General features: G+C 43.8%; 1 gene segment (V, D, J or C); it reads left to right on the forward strand.

Annotated features, from left to right (window-relative positions):
- The first annotated feature begins 1,873 nt into the window (after window positions 1-1,873).
- Window positions 1,874-17,629, forward strand: LOC144480887 (T cell receptor alpha variable 12-3-like). The segment is given in 2 exon segments: window positions 1,874-1,964; window positions 17,268-17,629. Coding segments are annotated over 2 exon segments (453 nt in total).
- Window positions 17,630-18,901: the final 1,272 nt, after the last annotated feature.

Raw genomic sequence — 18,901 nt, forward strand, 5'->3', positions numbered from 1 at the left:
AAAAACTATGTAACAATAAAAGCTGGTGGGGGAAACTGAAACACAGCGGCAGTGCCGTCTCCGGACGGTCGCGAATCACCACTCTTTCGGTTCATAACCATGTTCGCTGACCGATCGCGCCAGAGAGGATGACACGGCTGAAGCAACGCACGACATTCTTAATCAGGCTGGAAGCTTTTTCTCTGCAAATTTGACGCCAGTTCGATTTGCACCAAACCTGATACAGGAAGACCACATGATGATATAGTTTACAAATCTAAACAAGTTCCTTCGACTACTTTACCTCCACAGTGTTGTTTTGATGCAGTGGTTAAATCCTTCTGCCAAAAATGGAAAAAGGGCCGTTTGATAGAGCAGATATGGACAAACTATTCCCATTGACTTGAGTCAGTAACCAGAGGACTGGGATTGAAGATCGTTAAATACAGTCAGACTTGCATTTGTATAGAGCCTCTTCCAACCAGCGGACGTCATAAAGAACTTTACAACCACTGAAGGACTGTCAGAATTACAAAAAAATCCAGTTAAATACTGAAGAGGACATCCCGAATTGAACAAGGAACCTCTCGATGTGCAGTCAAATTCTCGACAACTGAGCGTCAAGCCTCCGCCTTTGTCGTTCCTCAAGCGTCTGTCACGCTCAACGTCTATGTTTACGTTTGCTCCTCTGTGTGCGTCACTGTGGTTATGTACCCGGAGGGAACATGTCGACATATTTTAGCATCAAATCTCTGTTCAATTGCTGTATAAATCTTCACGCTAAATGGTACAAAAATAACAAAAGCTTTGAAGTTGTAAGAGGAAATGACGTTTTATTTTGAATGGAGACTTTATTGAGTCAGTTCCGGCATGTTTTCATAACGGAAGCTGATTAAAATTTCACTCATCAACATTTAAACGGGCAGTGGATTTACTCGGTGTGATGGTGCGTTACAGTTCTATATCTACAATCAGAGCATCAATTTCTATCAGTTACTGAGAATGACAATAGGCTTGATAATATGTGCAGGACGAATATAATTTGTCTAATTTTATTTGAATTCGACATTGCTAAATCTATTCCTATCATTGTGTTCCCGCAATGCAGAATCAGGACATCAATTCTGAACCAACTCTCTGATATAGCATCTTACACAGTTCAAAATGATCAGCCCCACATCCTGAGACTGTGTCCCGTCCTTTAGATTCTCTGACCAGCGGAAACAATCTCCTTTCTTTCGTCTGACTCCAGAGAATAAACACCCAATTTACTCAGCCTTTCATCATAGGACAACTCCCTCATCTCAGGATCCAATCTTTCGAGCATTCCCCCGACAACTTCCAATGCAAGTCTATCAGTTCTCCATCGTGGGGATCAAAACTGCACAGAGTGTTGCAGCTGTGGTCTCAGGAGAACCAGGTTACAATTGTGGCAGACTTCTTGATTCTTGCATTTCATTTCCCTGATAATGAAAACCAAAATTCCCATTCACCACTTTGAGCATCAACACATAACTTTCTCAACTTTTTCAAGTAGGTCCTGTTCCTTCTACTTCTCTCTCTCCGTAACTAAATTTTCTTGCTCATTAATCTGTCTCCTCCCCACAACTTACTTCAACATCTAACTTGTTACCGGAATCTCAAACGTAACCTCAGACTCCAGCGAGAATTTGACTCGCGACTATTGGTTTACAAAAAAAAACTGTGCTGTAATGAAGGCAGCTACTTGCGAAGATCAGAAAGTTTACCATAAACTGTGGAGTGAGGAGCAGACTGAATTTTTGTTGGTTGATATTTGATAGGTGTGGAAATGTCTGAGAAGTAGAACAGGGAGATAAAAAAATCTGACTTGAGAGCGGCAGATTTGGACAGGTATCAGATCCTTGGGTGAACAATGTTTGGGCCATGTGATTTATCTTCTGAGCTTGTTGTTGTTGTTACATCTCTGACTTTTCCAAGTCTGACACAAGATATCCAGCTGGAAGGTGAGTCTTGTTTTGCCCTTCACAGACACAGACTGAAAGCAGAAAATGCTGATTACGCGCAGCAACGCAATTGATGCTTAATGACGAATGCAAATCATACTGAAATCGGAGCTATTCTGAAACTGAAGCATTGGAAGTGCTTGTTTCGGGTTTCGAAACAGAAATTTTCGCGTGTGAGGCGAATTTGATAACCACTACACTGCACATACACGATGACGGGTTTTGAACTCGCGGATCTACTTTGCTGGAGGAGGAACGAAGCTGGTTCCACAAGCCTATCAATTGCGCACAGTAATTCATATTTGCATTGCCTCTGCTCGTTCCTCCTGTCAAAATGAATAATGCTACATTCTACTGCATGAATTTTTAGTGATTACATGTTCGATTAATGACGTTAAAAGTAATGACGTTTCAAGTAAATTGTAGAGTAACTGATACATTGGACCTGCGGTTGGCTTAATATCTTAGAAACTAGTAATCATGTCCGAGTGATTAACGTGATCGAGTTAAAATCCATTGGGATTTCCCGCTTTTTATTATTCCTGCTTTCAATTGTATGTCTACAGAGTCAATTAAATCAAATCCATGCAAAAACTCGGGCGTGTTCCCATTTCCGTTAATTCACAGAAACATTCACGGATGCTGCAGCCGGAACTGGAACACCATCAGAACCATGTTAGTGTCAGCCTTGTTTTCATTGTGTTTGTCTCTCCTTAGGCCCCTGTCTCTCAGGTGTGTGTATTTGCTTCGTTTTCTCTGTGTCTCAGTGTGCTTCAGTTCCCGATGGAAACGAACAGCTTGTTACCGTCACAACATGATTCATACTCGTTCAAAAGTTGAATCTTGAAATGTTACAGAGAAAAGAGCAGAATGAAAGATGTAAGAGGAGTTTGTAATGTTTGAAGGAACTGCAGCTAAAAAGTAGAAGATTTGAGTGATGTTATTGATGGTTGAGAGGAACGCATTGTAACCTTGGGGATAAAAGCAAATTGCTGCGGATGCTGGAATCTGAAACCAAAAGGGGAAATGCTGGAAAATCTCAGCAGGTCTGGCAGCATCTGTAAGGAGAGAAATGAGCTGACGCTTCGAGTCCAGATGGCCCTTTTCAAAGCTGACATTTCAAATTGAGCTTTGGAAAAGTGTCACCTGGACTCGAAACTTCAGCTCCTTTCTCATTCTGGCAGACCTGCTGGGATTTTCCAGCATTTTCTCTTTTGGTAACCTTGGGGATGCTGTTGGCCCGTTAATTGTAAACTTTGTAATCAGAACAAACTGAGACACCAGATTCGAACAACATTTGGGTATTAAGAGTCGGACAAGGGTTATCACAGCAGTAGCCTGGCTACCTTAGTCGGTTGCATGGCAGATGTAATTGCAGAGTCTTGGGTTCAAGTTCCACGTTAGGCGCCATTGTTTTTAAACTTTGCTGATTTCCTGGTTAAATTCCAGCTCTCCATTCCTCCGGCAGTGACACCACTCAAACTGAGGCTTTCTCCATCTCGCATTGTTCATCTCACAATTACAGATTTCTGAATAAAAACTATTTGCAATCAGTAGAAGTCAAATAGTTTAGTGTTTCATTCAGGGAGAAGTTTTTTAGAAGTCATTTAGCCCGAGATTTTTATCCAGAAATTAGTGATATTTCTGTCAGTGTAAACGGTTAAATCTGACCTAATACCACCCGGATTTTAGCTTGTATCACCATCTCCATCGTCAGCGCTTTGGAGCCCATCACTGCCTTTGACTATCTGTGTTTGATCTCAGCCTGTCACCCATGTAACATTTCCAACTCGGAAACAGTGATCCTGCTGCAGATGATTTACATTGCAATAAAAGCAGTAAATCCTGGAACTTTCAGCCAATCTGAGTGCTTCTGTGAAGAGCGAAACATTGTTTACATTTCTAGTCTATGTTCTTCCATTGGAATTGCATTGTGTCGCTGCACAACTCGATTGGCTCTGTTTATCAATCCACTGAAGCTGTCAGTGAAAACTGCCCCCCACTTCACTGGGAGTAAATGGAACACGTTTATCATTGCAGCCGAACAAATATTCCTTCATGGGATATTCCCTTCACACCTGATGGGGCAGAGGGAACCTCAGTTTAAAATATCCGTTAGTGCAGCAATCTCTCAGTTATTCCGGAATTTTAACCTATATTGTTGTGTTCAAGTCACAGTAATGCAATTTGGCCTAATGACATTCCAAAATCGTTACCAACAGAGTCACAGGAAATTAAACTATTTAATGTAACAGAATTAATGGCAGGATTAGTGGGAGTGGTTCAGTAATGCATTTCACCCAGACGGTGGCTTATAGAACTCACAGCCTGAACTGTGATGAGGCAGAACTCTCCATTGGTTTTGAAAATAGAATACTTGGAAAAAAACTTGTGGTCCTGTAACCGACGGAGATGCAGAGAAACAGATACGATGTGGGATTAAACTGGAAGAAATTAGAGATTTAATGGTTTACAACGAATACAGAGTCAAGGAAAACAGAGCATGAGAGGAGGAAAGATCAAACGTCCTTACGGTAAAATGTAAGGCTGAAGTGATTGAATTACAACGGGAATGATTATTGTTTCCACTGACACAATATCCCAGATTTGGTTTCAAATTTGGCGCAAAATTGGAAGAATCCTTCTCGCTGAATAAAGCACTAAACTCGTCGACTTCCAGGGAAACAGAGACAGCTTTAAAGCAGAAAGCAATAAATGTGATGTGAACAAAGTGGGATGGAGAAAGTCTCAGTTTGAACGTTGACACTGCCGGGGGAAAGTGGAGCTGGAGTTCACCCAGGAAAGCAGCAAAGTTTAAAAGTAATGACACCTAACTGGGGCTCAAACCCTGAAATTAAAGCTTCATGTTTTACCGACTGAGCTAGACAGGAACACGGAAGAAGCGGCACTCCATATCCTAAAATATGTGAAGACTAACCTTTTTTTTGTCCATTTGTTGTCTCAGTTTATTCTGATTGCAAAGTTTACAATTAATCGACCGACAGAATCCCCGAGGTTTCAATGTATTCCTCTCAATCATCAATAATTTCATTCACATCCTCCACTTCTTAGTTTCATCTCCATCCTAACATAGCAAACTCCTCTTACATGTTTCGCCTTAATATTTTTGTTCCAAGTCTCCCGGCTAGGTGAAATCAACGTTTCGGTATGGACACTGTAAAACTGTCTCCCAGTTTCAGAATTTTTAATCAGATTACTTCTGGTTATTCTGAACTATAGAAAGAACAGACTCATCCCACTGAATATCTCCTCCCTGGACAACCGCCTCATCACAGAAATCAATCCAGGGAATTTAGCTCACACAGACACAGCAGAAAAAAAGAGCAAAAAAATGAACAGTGATAGATGCACAGACAGAGAGACTGAGGGGAGAAAAGAATGGGACAGTTATAGAGACAAAGTGAGACAGACAGTGACAGAGATTGGGATGGACACACAACCCACGAATGAATCATAATAAACACACAGCCAGCTGTCCGAATTACAAGCATAGAGTCATGGAGGTTTACAGCATGGAAACAGGCCCTTCGCCCCACATTGTCCATGCCGCCACTTTTTTAAACACTAAACTTGTCCCAATTGCCTGTGTTGGGCCCATATCCCTCTATAACCATCTTACCCATTTAACTGTCTAAACACTTTTTAAAAGACAAACCTGTACCCGCCTCTCCTACTACATCTGGCAGCTTATTCCAGACACTCACCATCCTCCATGTGAAAAGATTGACCATCTGGGCACTTTGTATCTCTCCCCTCTCACCTTAAACCTATGCCCTCCAGTTTTAGACTCCCCTACCTTTGAGAAAAATATTGACTATCTAGCTGATCTATTCCCCTCATTATTTTATAGACCTCTATAAGATCACCCTCAGTCTTCCATGCTCCAGAGAAAAAAGTCCAAGTCTATCCATCCTCTCCTTATAACTCAAAATATCAGTCCCGGCATCATCCTAGTAAATCTTTTCTGCATTCCTTCTAGTTTAATAATATCCTTTCGAGAATATGGTGGCCAGAGCTGTACACAGTATTCCAAGTGTGGCCTTACCAATGTCTTGTACAACTTCAACAAGACATCCCAACTCCTCTATTCAATGTTCTGGCCAATGAAACCAAGCATGCTGAATGCCTTCTCCGCCACCGTCCACCTGTGACTAAACTTTGAAGGAGCGATGAACTGTACCCCAAGATATCTTTTTTTCTAAAACTCTCACCAACGCCCGACCATTAATTGAGCAAGTCCTGTCCTGGTTCGATCTACCAAAATGCATCACCTCGCATTCATCTAAACTAAACTCCATTTGCCATTCGTCAGCCCACTAGCCCAATTGATCAAGATCCCGCTGCAATTCTCGATAACCTTCTTCACTGTGCATAATGCCTCCAATCTTGGTGTCATCTGCAAACTTACTAACCATGCCTGCTAAATTCTCATCAAAATCATTAAAATAAATGACAAATAACAGTGGAACCAGGACCGACCCTGAGGCACACCGCTGGTGACAGGCCTCCAATTTGAAAGCAACTCTCTACAACCACCCTCTGTCTCCTATCATCAAGCCAATTTTACATCCATTTGGCTACCTCACGCGGAATACCGTAAGATTAAACTTATGCAACAACCTGCCATGCCGTATCTTGTCAAATGCCTCCTAATGTCCATGCAGACAACATCAATTACACTGCCCTCATCGGCCTTCTTGGTTACCCTTTCAAAAAACTCAATCAAATTTGTGAGACATGATTTTCCACTCACAGAACCATGCTGATCAGTCCTTGCCTCTCTCAATGCCTCCAGATCCTGTTTCTCAGACTACCTTCGAACAACGTCCCCACTACAGATGTGAGGCTCAGCAGCCTGTAGCTCCCAGGCTTCTCCCTGCAACCCTTTTTAAACAAAAGCACGGCATTTCCCACCCTCCAGTCTTCAGGCAGATCACCTGTGGCTTTCGATGATTCAGATATCTCTGCAAGGGGACCCGCAATTTCCCCGAGTCTCCCATAACGTGGGAGGTCGTCTGAAGCATAGAAGCATAGAAAAACAGCTCAGAAACAGGCCTTTTGGCCCTTCTTGTCTGTGCCGAACCATTTTATGCCTAGTCCCACTGACCTGCACTTGGACCATATCCCTCCACACCCATCTCATCCATGAACCCGTCCAAGTTTTTCTTAAATGTTAAAAGTGACCCCGCATTTACCACTTTATCCGGCAGCTCATTCCACACTCCCACCATTCTCTGCGTGAAGAAGCCCCCGCTAATATTCCCTTTAAACTTTTCTCCTTTCACCCTTCAACCATGCCCTCTGGTTTTTTTCTCCCCTAGCCTCAGCGGAAAAAGCCTGCTTGCATTCACTCTATCTATACCCATCAAAATCTTATACACCTCTATCAAATCTCCCCTCAATCTTCTACACTCCAGGGAATAAAGTCCCAACCTATTCAATCTCTCTCTGTAACTCAGCTTCTCAAGTCCCGGCAACATTCTTGTGAGCCTTCCCTGCACTCTTTCAATCGTATTTACATCCTTCCTGTAACTAGGTGACCAAAACTATACACAATACTCCAAATTCGGCCTCACCAATGCCTTATATAACCTTACCATAACACTCCAACTTTTATACTCGATACTCCGATTTATAAAGGCCAATGTACCAAAGGCACTCTTTACGACCCTATCCACCTGTGACGTCGCTTTTAGGGAATTCTGTACCTGCATTCCCAGATCCCTCTGTTCAACTGCACTCTTCAGAGTCCTACCATTTACCCTGTACGTTCTTCTTTGGTTTGTCCTTCCAAAGTGCAATATCTCACACTTGTCTGCGTTAAATTCCGTTTGCCATTTTCAGCCCATTTTTCTGGTTGGTCCAAATCCCTCTGCAAGCTTTGAAAACCTTCCTCACTGTCCACTACACCTCCAATCTTTGTATCATCAGCAAACTTGCTGATCCAATTTACCACATTATCATCCAGATCATTGATATAGATGACAAACAACAATGGACCCAACACCGATCCGTGCGGCACACCACTAGTCACAGGCCTCCACTCAGAGAAGCAATCCTCCACAACCACTCTCTGGCTTCTTCCATTGAGCCAGTGTCTTATCCAATTTACTACCTCCCCATGTATACCCAGCGACTGAACCTTCCTAACTAACCTCCGATGAGGGACCTTGTCAAAGGTCTTGCTGAAATCCAGGTAGACAACATCCACCGCCTTCCCTTCATCCACTTTCCTGGTAACCTCCTCGACAAACTCTAATAGATTGGTCAAACATGACCTACCACGCACAAAGCCATGTTGACTCTCCCTAATAAGTCCCTGTCTATCCAAATATTTGTAGATCCTATCCCTTATCACACCTTCCAATAACTTGCCCACCACCGACGTCAAACTTACTGGCCGATAATTTCCGGGATTTCTTTTGGAACCTTTTTTAAACAACGGAACAACATGAGCCATCCTCCAATCATCCGGCACCTCCCCCGTGAATACTGACATTTTAAATATGTCTGCCAGGGCCCCTGCAAGTTCAACACTAGCTTCCCTCAAGGTCCGTGGGAATACCCTGTCCGGTCCTGGGGATTTATCCACTCTGATTTGCCTCAAGACAGCAAGCACCTCCTCCCCTTTAATCTGTAATGGTTCCGTGTCCTCCCTACCAGTTTGACCTATTTCCGTGGACTCCATGCCCGTTTCCTCAGTAAATACGGATGCAAAAAACCCATTTAGTATCTCCCCTATCTCTTGTGGTTCCATACACAGTCTACCACTCTGGTCTTCAAGAGGACCAATTTTATCCCTCATTATCCTTTTGCTCCTAACATACCTATAGAAGCTCTTTGGATTTTCCTTCACTCTGTCTGCCAAAGCAACCTCATGTCTTCTTTTTGCCCTCCTGATTTCCCTCTTAAGTAGCTTCTTGCACTTTTTATACTCCTCGAGCATCTGATCTGTTCCTTGCTGCCTGTACATTTCATACAACTCTCTCTTCCTCTTAATCAGTGTTACAATCTCCCTCGAGAACCAAGGTTCCTTATTCCTATTTACTTTGCCTTTAATCCTGACAGGAACATACAAACTCTGCACTCTCAAAATTTCTCCTTTGAAGGCCTCCCACTTTCCATTTACATCCTTACCAGAGAACAGCCTGTGCCAATCCACACTTCCCAGATCCCTTCTCATTTCATCAAATTTGGCCTTTTTCCAGTTCAGAACTTCAACCCGAGGACCAGGTCTATCCTTATCCACGATCAGGTTGAAACTAATGGCATTATGATCACTGGATCCAAAGTGTTCCCTCACACTCACATCCATCACCTGCCCTAACTCATTTCCCAATAGGAGATCCAATATCGCATCCTCTCTAGTTGGCACCTCTATATACTGATGTAGAAAATTCTCCTGAACACATTTTACAAACTCTACCCCGTCTAAACCTTTAACAGTATGCGAGTCCCAATCTATATGTGGAAAATTAAAATCTCCTACTATCACAACTTTGTGTTTCTTGCAGTTGTCTGCTATCTCTCCGCTGATTTGCTCCTCCAATTCTCGCTGACTATTGGGTGGTCTATAATACAAGCCCATTGATGTGGTCATACCTTTCCTGTTTCTCAGCTCCACCCATAGGGCCTCTGTCGAAGGAATGAGGTCCTCTCAATTCGTGTCTGCAAGCAGAGTCAGCCATTGAAAATGTTTTGATTTACTTGTGAGCCTGCTATGGCGTTAGAATGTGTTCAGGTTCTCAACCCAAAGCCCATATGAAGCAATCCCGCCGTGTACACGGAAAATAAATTTACAGAACCAGTACCTTGTCCAATTCAAAACAGCAGAAATGGATTTGAACCCGGGACCTCTCGCAAGCTTGCGAATTTCAACACCCAAAGCGAGAATCATACCCCTAGACCAACGAGCCTTCGTTGCAAATATTTGCCAAATAATTATATTTTCATTGTCATCCAAAATTGATCATACATCTGCAGTGAAAGTTGAAAATGCTGGAATCGCTCAGAAAGTCAGAGAGTGTGTGTGCACAGAGAAACAAAGCTCATCTTTCACCTCTATACCCTTTAACTGACACTGGGGATGCTTAAAAATGTAGAACGTTTCGAGCAAATGAGATGCAGGAGGGAGGAAACATAACATCCTGTCGGGTGGAAGTCAGGAGAGGTGAGATGAGGGAAACAAAGAAACACAAAGCGATTAACCACAGAATTAGGCCGTTCCGAAGTTCTTTCCAGGACACACATGTGCTGTGGATAAAGGGGAACCGGTGAATGTAATGTACATAGATTACACTGGATTGCTTGCCTTTATAGGACGGGGCATAGAGTTTAAAAGTTGGGGTCTGATGTTGCAGTTGTATAGAACGTTGGTTTGGCCGCATTTGGAATACTGCACCCAGTTCTGGTTGCCACACTACCGGAAGGACATAGAGGCTTCAGAGAGAGTGCAGAGGAGGTTTACCAGGATGCTGCCTGGTATGGAAGGGCTTAGTTATTCGGAGAGATTGGGTAAACTGGAGTTGTTCTCACTGGAAAGACGGAGGATGAGGGGTGACCGAATAGAGGTGTATAAAGTTATGAAAGGCATAGTTAGGGTGAACGGTGGGAAGCTTTTTCACAGGTCGGTGGTGACGTTCACGAGGGGTCATAGGTTCAAGGTGAGGGTGGGAGGTTTAACACGGATATCAGAAGGACGTATTTTACACAGAGGGAGGTGGGGGCCTGGAATGCGCTGCCGGGCAAGGTGGTGGAGGCGGACAAACTGGGAACGTTTAAGACTTATCTAGATAGCCACATGAACGGAGTGGGAATGGAGGGATACAAAAGAATGGTCTAGTTTGGACCAGAGAGCGGCGCGGGCTTGGAGGGCCGAAGGGCCTGTTCCTGTGCTGCATTGTTCTTTGTTCTTTGGAGCCACATTGAGTTTTGCAAGTTCCACTCAGTAATATGGAAACATAGGGATCAGGAGCTCAAAGAGGCAAATTCAGCCCTTCGAGCCTGCTCCGTCATTCAATCAGATCATGGCTGATCTCTCCCTGGTCTCAAGTCCACTTCCCCATTGTTTCCTTAAAAAGTGGTCAAGTCCACTTCCCCATCTGTTCCTCATTTCCCTTTAAACATTTTTTGAAAAAATCAGAAATATATCTATCTCCTTTTGAAACCATTCAATCTTTCAGAACCCACCGCGTTCTGGGGCAACGAATTCCAGACACTCGCCACTCTGCGAGAACACTCTCTGCGAGAAGTACGTCCTCCTCATTTCAGATTTAAATCCACCGCCTCTCAATCTATACCTGCGTCTTCTTGTTCTACATTGCCCCATTGAGGAATCATTTGGTCGACGTTTATTCCATTTGTTCCCTTTAGACTTTTGTACACCTCGATAACTTCAGCAACTTATGAGACTATTTCACCTCGCTGTCGACGTCATGTCCTGGCAAATACAGTAAGTGTTGTCATTCGCTGAAAGAACCAAGTGTGTCCCTCTAAACAGGATATTCTGAAGGAAATACTTGTCGCTGATGAAAATGATCTGAGATGAAAATAATAAGCAGAGAGATGTATTTTAAAGTTTATTTAGTCGTGTTACAAGTAGGCTTGCATTAACATTTCAGTGAAGTTGCTGTGAAAATCTGCTGGTCGCCACACTTGGCTGCCTGTTTAGGTAATTAGCAGAAGAATTAGCATAGCCAATCCAACTACCGTGCGCATCTTTGCACTCTGGGAAGAAACCAGAGCATTCGCAGGAAACCCAAACAGAAACACGAAGAACGTGCAGACTCCACACAGACAATGATCCAAGCCAAGTATCGAACGCTTGTCTTTCGCACTGTGAGGTAACAGTACCAAACACTACACCACCGTCCCATAGGGTACGTCAGTTTAAAAATACAGTTCACCCGTTACCCTTGGAGTTAAGTGGTTTGTGTTCAGTACCCACCCCTCCCGCTCCCTCCCTGCTGTGTTAATTGCAGGTCAGAAAATGAAGATTTATTGCTCTCGTCCTAACCGTGAAAATAAATATCGGCTATTTCTTGGAAGAACAGAGAAATCTCAGTCTCGCTTCGTGTCCGTCCTTTTTGAAGTGAAGACCGTGATCAAATTCAACAGGAAGTTTTATTTTCATTTCGCAGGAGATTGGGAAACAGGCGAGGTTAAGGTAGTTTAAATGGTGTCGACCCTTCACTGCAGCTCATTTTGTCTCAGACTGGAGATGGATTCTATTTGTTACACAGTTCAGGATTACCAGATTCAGCGAAGGAGCAGATTCAAGCCTTCTGATGGCCTTTCCCAGCTCCGTTGCTTCTAATGTATTTCAGTAACAATAACAGTAAATAACACGCTTACCATGTTGTTTAGCGTGGCCGAGTGATCTACGGCGCTGGAAATAATACTCCAGTTTCTGCAAAAAAGTTTCTTCGAATCCCACAATTGACAGAATTGTTGTTTGCTTTGGCCCTTGCAGCTGAAGATAAACAGTTCAGACTGAATGTAGCAGTGTGGGCGGTGTCGTTCCTGGTAGGAAAAAAGAGGAGGAACAGTGCCAATGAAACAGTTGTTGGGGGAAAGGAGAATGTTTGGAAGGAGTGCAGTTGCTCCTATAGGGGGAACAAACGGAAACACCGGCTGAATGACTGGCTGCCGATATAAGCAACAGTATTGCAAACAGTGAGACTGTATTCCCGGCCCAGGGGTTAAGTTCTGGATAAAAGCAAATTACTGCGGATGCTGGAATCTCTGAAAGTGAGTCATCTGGATTCGAAGCTACAGCTCTTTTCTCTCCTTACAGATGCTACCTGACCTGCTGAGGTTTTCCAACATTTTCTCATTTGGTTCCAGGGACAAATGTGACGAATTTAGATTTTCCAAGTGAAGTTCAAATCCTGTCCTGTACGCTTCCCATCATTCCTCATTGTGACTATGTTTTTAGGGAAAGTCATTTGAATTAAAGCAATGGGTACGAAGATGATCATCTCATTACCAATGTGTCACGTCAGCTTCCCTGAGAGCATAATGATCAGGATTCGGCGCAGTGGCCCCACGTTCAATTCCCAGTCATGGAGTCAATCATCTTTTGTTCAATTCTTCATTTACTGAAAACACGACTCACAGCGCCTGTGAAGGGAGAAACAAGGTTAATCTTCCAGCTGGATGAGTTTATATCAGAGCTGGGAAAATCAAACGTGTAACTTTGACAATAAACTCTGAAGAAGAGTCAGATGATACACACGACGCACATGTCAAATCTTGTTACTTTCAAGTTGCATATTTTAACTTCCTTCCCCTGTGATTGAGGGAAGTGCAGTTGATCTAGTTTGTTTTGTTCGAGCAAAGCACTGAGAAGGTCCCACAGGGGAGGCTGATTGAGAATATAGAAGCACTTGGAATTCAGGAAACTGGGCGAGATGGATCCGAAAATGTCTTCATAATAGGACACATAGGGCAGTGGTAGAAGTCTGTTCGAATGAATGGAGGTTAGAGCAAAGTGGCCTACTATAGGTTTCAGTGCTGAGACGCTTTTTGTTTGTTACATGCATAAATAATATAGATGATAATTTGAGGGGAATTATAAGCAAGTTTGCAGCTGGTGCAAAGATTGTTGGCGTGGTTAATATTGAAGACGAAAACCTTATGTTCAAGGAAGGTCTCGATAGGTTGGTCAGATGGAACCAACAGTGGCAGATGGTGTATAAACCGGATAAGTGCGAGGTAATGCACTTTGGAAGAAATAATAACACAGGTGACTATTTAATGAATCGCAGGACATTAGGAAGCTCAGAGGAACATGTGGATTAGGAATACTTATAAACGGATCCCTGAAGGTGGCAGAGCAGTTGAATAGGATAGCTACGACGGCATAAGGGACACTTGTTTTTATCAGTCGTGGCATAGAATATAAGGGCAAGGAGTTAACGTTGGAGTTGTACAGCGCGGTGGTTAGGCCAGAGCTGGAATACTGTGCGCAGTTCTGGCCAGCTCACTGTAGGAAGGATGTGATTATACGAATAGGGGAACAGAGCAGATTCACCAAGATTTTTCCTGGGACGGAACATTTGAGCGAAAAGGGGGAAGTGGATAGGGTTGGATTATTTTCCTTTGAACAGAGAAGGCTGAGGGATTGCGGGGGCTGATTGTGGCGTATATGTTTGAGGTTCATGGACAGGGTGAAGGGAAAGCAGCTCTTCCCCTTTGTTGAGATGTTAATCACGAGGGGGCATAGTTTTAAGCTAAGGGGCTAGAGATTCAGCAAGTATTTTTTTTTCACGAAGAGGTTGGGGGAATATGCAGTACAGCGCCTGGGAAGGTATTATTGGAGGCCGGAAAAGTTATAAACTTTAAAAAGTATCTGGATGAACACTTGAAAAATCATAGCATTCAAGGATATGGGACACGTGCTAGAAAATGGGATTAGCGCGATGTTCGTGGCAGTTATTGTTGTTGTACACTCGATGGGCCAAACCGTCTCTACTGCGCTGTACGACTCTATGACTAAGCACAGTTCACAGTGAGGAGAAATGCAACATGTCCTCTGTCAGTGACCAACGCCTCTGCTGATAATCCGACCTATCAAGGAAACAAAAGGCACAACCAAACTGAGGAGAAACTGTGATAATGCGGGGATTGCGGGAAGGGATTCAAGCAACAGAAAGTAAGAGACAAATGAATGGGGAAAGAAGTGCGAATGAAAATAAGACAGATTAATATATCAAATGTTGAACTCAATTTTGATTTCTCCTGGCTTTAACGTGTCCCCTTTTCATTTGGTAATAAAGTATTACATTTCTCTTTCAGTTCAGATGAAAGGTCACCTGATCATCTGTTTCTCTCTTCACAGAGCCAAGTCTGATCTGCTGGGGACATGAGATTCACAGTTTTACATTCCAGTCTGGTGTGGATTGATAATGAGAAGCTCCTTTAATTGAGAAAAATAAATGCATTTAGGATTCTGACTTGAAACAAAATAAGCTGCACCCGTGAGTGAGAGAAACATTTTCAGATTTGACGATGTCCGTCAAACCGAGTTTAAAGAGTTAGGATGTTGTATTTGCATATTTTCAATCCACCACAACTATTCCTGCATCGAGGGAATTTTACACTATTGAAACCAATATACTGGTAGCCATTCCAATTTCGGTTCAGTTGCAAACCGACCTCCTTGCACAGGTCCTGCCGTCTCCCAGAACAGTTCCAGAGCTCTGGAAGTCTGAAGGCCTCACTTCTGCACCTATTCTCCAGACGTGCACTCGTCTGAAGTAACCACCTATTTCTACACTCACTGGCACGTGGCACCGTGATTACGAACTTCTGTTTTTTATTTTTTATTTGATCTACTTCTTGACTCCCTGAACTCTGCTTGCAGGATTTCCTCGCTTGTTCTATTATTTAGTTGAAATCAATACTTACCACGGTTTCTGTAGCCATCTCCACCCCCTCCACCCTCCCCCACCCCCTCCACCTTCAGAAAAAGTTGCAGCCGTTTACTGACATTCTGACCCTGGCACTAGTGAGGCAGCAAACCATCCCAGAAATGTTAAGTCTTTTCTCCAGAGAATTGAATCCCTCCCTCTATAGCAATGCCATTTTCCTCCTCACCTATTGTGCAGCAGACCCATGCATGTTGCCACGACGTTGACTTTCACTGCTTTCCCCGGCACATTCAGCCCCCCTCCCGCTCCACCGCGAAAGAATCAGTAGAGCAGTCCCCCCGCCCCCCTCCCCCACCTCCCTCCCCCCCCCCCCCCCCCCCACCCTCCGCCGCGAAAGAAACAGTAGCCAAAACGTTAAAGCTGCCAGATGACCACAGGCCAGTCCTGAACTACCTTCCTTCCTCTACTCCGCCTCGTGGTCACCCATGGGCTTTCTGCCTTTTCAACCTTCACCTGCGGTTTGGTCACTTTCGGAACGTGTTATCGACGACTTGCTCAGCTATGGGGATGCCCCACATTGAATCTTCTCAGCCTCAGCTTCGAAATGTGGTTAGCCAGTTGCTACGTTTGGACACACTTCCTGAACACCTGGTCACCTAGTGACACCTGAAACTTGCACTGTTGCCATATCGAACATTCGTAGGTGCAAGCTCTCCTGCCATGACTACCCTTAAGCCCATCCCTCTAGCCCCCAACCGCTCCAGGCCCGCCTCCACCACCCGCCCAATCTCTCTCTCTCTCTCTCTCTCTCTCACACACACACACACACAAAGCCGCAACACCGCACCAATTGGCTGCCTGAACACGTCAGAAAGGTTAGCTGGCAATCGCAGTTTGCATGTTGTGTATGGGATTCATGGTCATGTGCTGGTAAATGCGGTAATAGGACGTATCAAATTGATTGAATGTGCATCGTACATTTCCATACAGTATAGAATTTGGACGTAATATTCAGCACAAACAAGCCTTCTGATCCTCATTGTGATTGCCGGCCCCGAACACTATCCGCCAACCTATTACATTTGCTCATGATCCTTCAAACGAGTGAGTATTTCGGGCGATTATCACCGTTTTATTTCGTTGATGTTTTTTCGATTTTCCTCTAATATTTATTCCCCTCATTGGGGAGGCCTGGCTCCTCGAGTTTTGCTCTTGGACCCATGAATGCCCCGAGTCCATTTAATGGAAAATCAAACTGAACTATCTCAGTCAGAACGGCCGGTCTGGGGGAGGGGTTTTGCTTCCCCGAGAAGGGCAGCCTTGGCTGATGAATGTACCCAGAAGAAAATTGCAATGTTAATCGTCTGGGGCCAGTGAGCTCAGGAAATAAATCTCTGAACATTCCCCTATTTTAATTTCACTCACGGAATGCAGTCCATCGCTAAATTTCAGTAGATTAGTGAATAAGAGCCCGCGTTATTATTTGTATATCTGTCTAAGTGTGTTTTTTCCGTGTGTGTGTGTGTGTGTGTGTGTGTGTGTGTGTGTGTATGTATGTGTGTCTGTCTGTCTGTCTGTGCATATGTTTTTGGCTGTGTGTCTGCGCGTGCCTGACTATGTGTGGATGTCTGTGTGTCTTTGTTTGTGTCCCTGCGTTTTGTGAGTTTCTGTGCGTGTCGGTGTGTAACTGCACCTGTTTTTGTCTGTAGGAGGGAACCTATGTGGCGAAAGAGAGAATATCTTTTTGTGATTGTATGTGACAGAAAGAGAGGGAGAGATAATGTGTGTATTTTTGACTGTAAGAGTGTATGCGTTCGAGAGAGAGAAAAATTGTGCTCAAAACGTATTTCATTTTAAATCAAAAACACATCTAAGAGTTATGTTTGTCACATTCTGTTATTTTTTCCAGCGCAGAGCCAGCTGGATAAACTTTTCCAAAAGCCCACAGTAGTTGCAGTGAGTGAAGGGAGTCCCCTGATGTTGTCCTGTCACTACCCCACCACATACACAGCAGCTTACCCATATTGGTACGTACAGTACTCGGGACAGGGCCATCAGTACATGCTGGTCAGACATACTGCTGGTAATGAAGAGAACGCGCCTACATTTGGAAAGCGGTTTTCTGCTGTACAGGATAAAATGAACACAAACATCCTTTTGAACATCACAGACACTCAGATTTCTGACTCAGCCGTGTATTACTGCGCGGCGATGAAGCACCACGTTACATCGAGCCTTAACACTCGTACAAAAACTAACAGTTCCAGGTGATGTGTGACATTACACGCTCTTTCGGAGAATGTGCGCAGACGCGATGGGCCAATTGGCCACCATCTGCACTGCAGGGATCGCATGCATTCCATGGATCCCTAATTGTCCTGAAAGTAAATGGCTTGCTACTGGGTTCAGAGAGTAGTGAAGAGTCAATCTGGAGTCGCATGTCGGTCAGGTTAAGGAAAGATGGCGATGTCCTCGTCTGACGCCCTGAAGGACATTGCTGAGTAAATTAATTTTCCAAGTCAAACGATGAAAATTCACGATCACCATTATTGGTGTTAATTTTCAATCACAGACTGTGTTAATTTAACGTTTACCAGTTTCAAATGTTAGAATTGAATCAATTGGTATGGAAGATTAACGTGGCCCTCTGACTAATGTGCGGAGTGACATTGTCACATGCCCACTGTCTCCTCGATAAGGGAAGTTATTTTCGAGACATTGCAACAGTGACTGCATTGCGAAAGTACCAGATTGGCTGTCACGTGCTTTAGGATAACTCGTGGTGCTCAAATGTATTTGTTTCCAGTTTCCAATTCTCCAAAATTGATAAACTTTAATGATTTATCTGAGGAATTTGCTGCAGATAATGAACACTATAAAGCGCTAAAAGTTTTTCTTCGTCTCGAAAGCTGACGTCACACGAGGTGTTGGTGTTTCATATGCCCTGTTAAAACATTTCCCCTTCTCTGTTCTGATTTTGATTCGTCTACTTTATGTTTCAATTGCTTCAAATGGAATTAGATAATCTGATCATCAGAATGAACTTAGGAGCGGAAATCTGTGGTCTCAGTAGCATTTGCAGTAGCTGAATATTTTTCCATGAATCATCTTCAGTAGAGAATTACACATCCTTACACCTGGTCACTGTTTCTATCAGGAGTTACATGTAGATGGGAAACTTCCGTTAGAACCGGAAGTGCACATGTATCTGACTGAGGTAACTGGGACCGCAACTGCCAATCTCAGGTTATGGCAGCAGCGAGAAGCTCCACCTCCCGACCTCGCTTTAGAACCATAGAACCATAGAAAATTACAGCTCAGAAACAGGCCTTTTGGCCCTTCTTGTCTGTGCCGAACCATTTTATGCCTAGTCCCACTGACCTGCACTTGGACTATATCCCTCCACACCCCTCTCATCCATGAACCCGTCCAAGTTTTTCTTAAATGTTAAAAGTGACCCCGCATTTACCACTTTATCTGGCAGCTCATTCCACACTCCCACCACTCTCTGCGTGAAGAAGCCCCCCCTAATATTCCCTTTAA

This window comes from Mustelus asterias, chromosome 30 (assembly GCF_964213995.1).
Source record: "Mustelus asterias chromosome 30, sMusAst1.hap1.1, whole genome shotgun sequence".
Classification (NCBI taxonomy): Eukaryota; Metazoa; Chordata; class Chondrichthyes; order Carcharhiniformes; family Triakidae; genus Mustelus; species Mustelus asterias.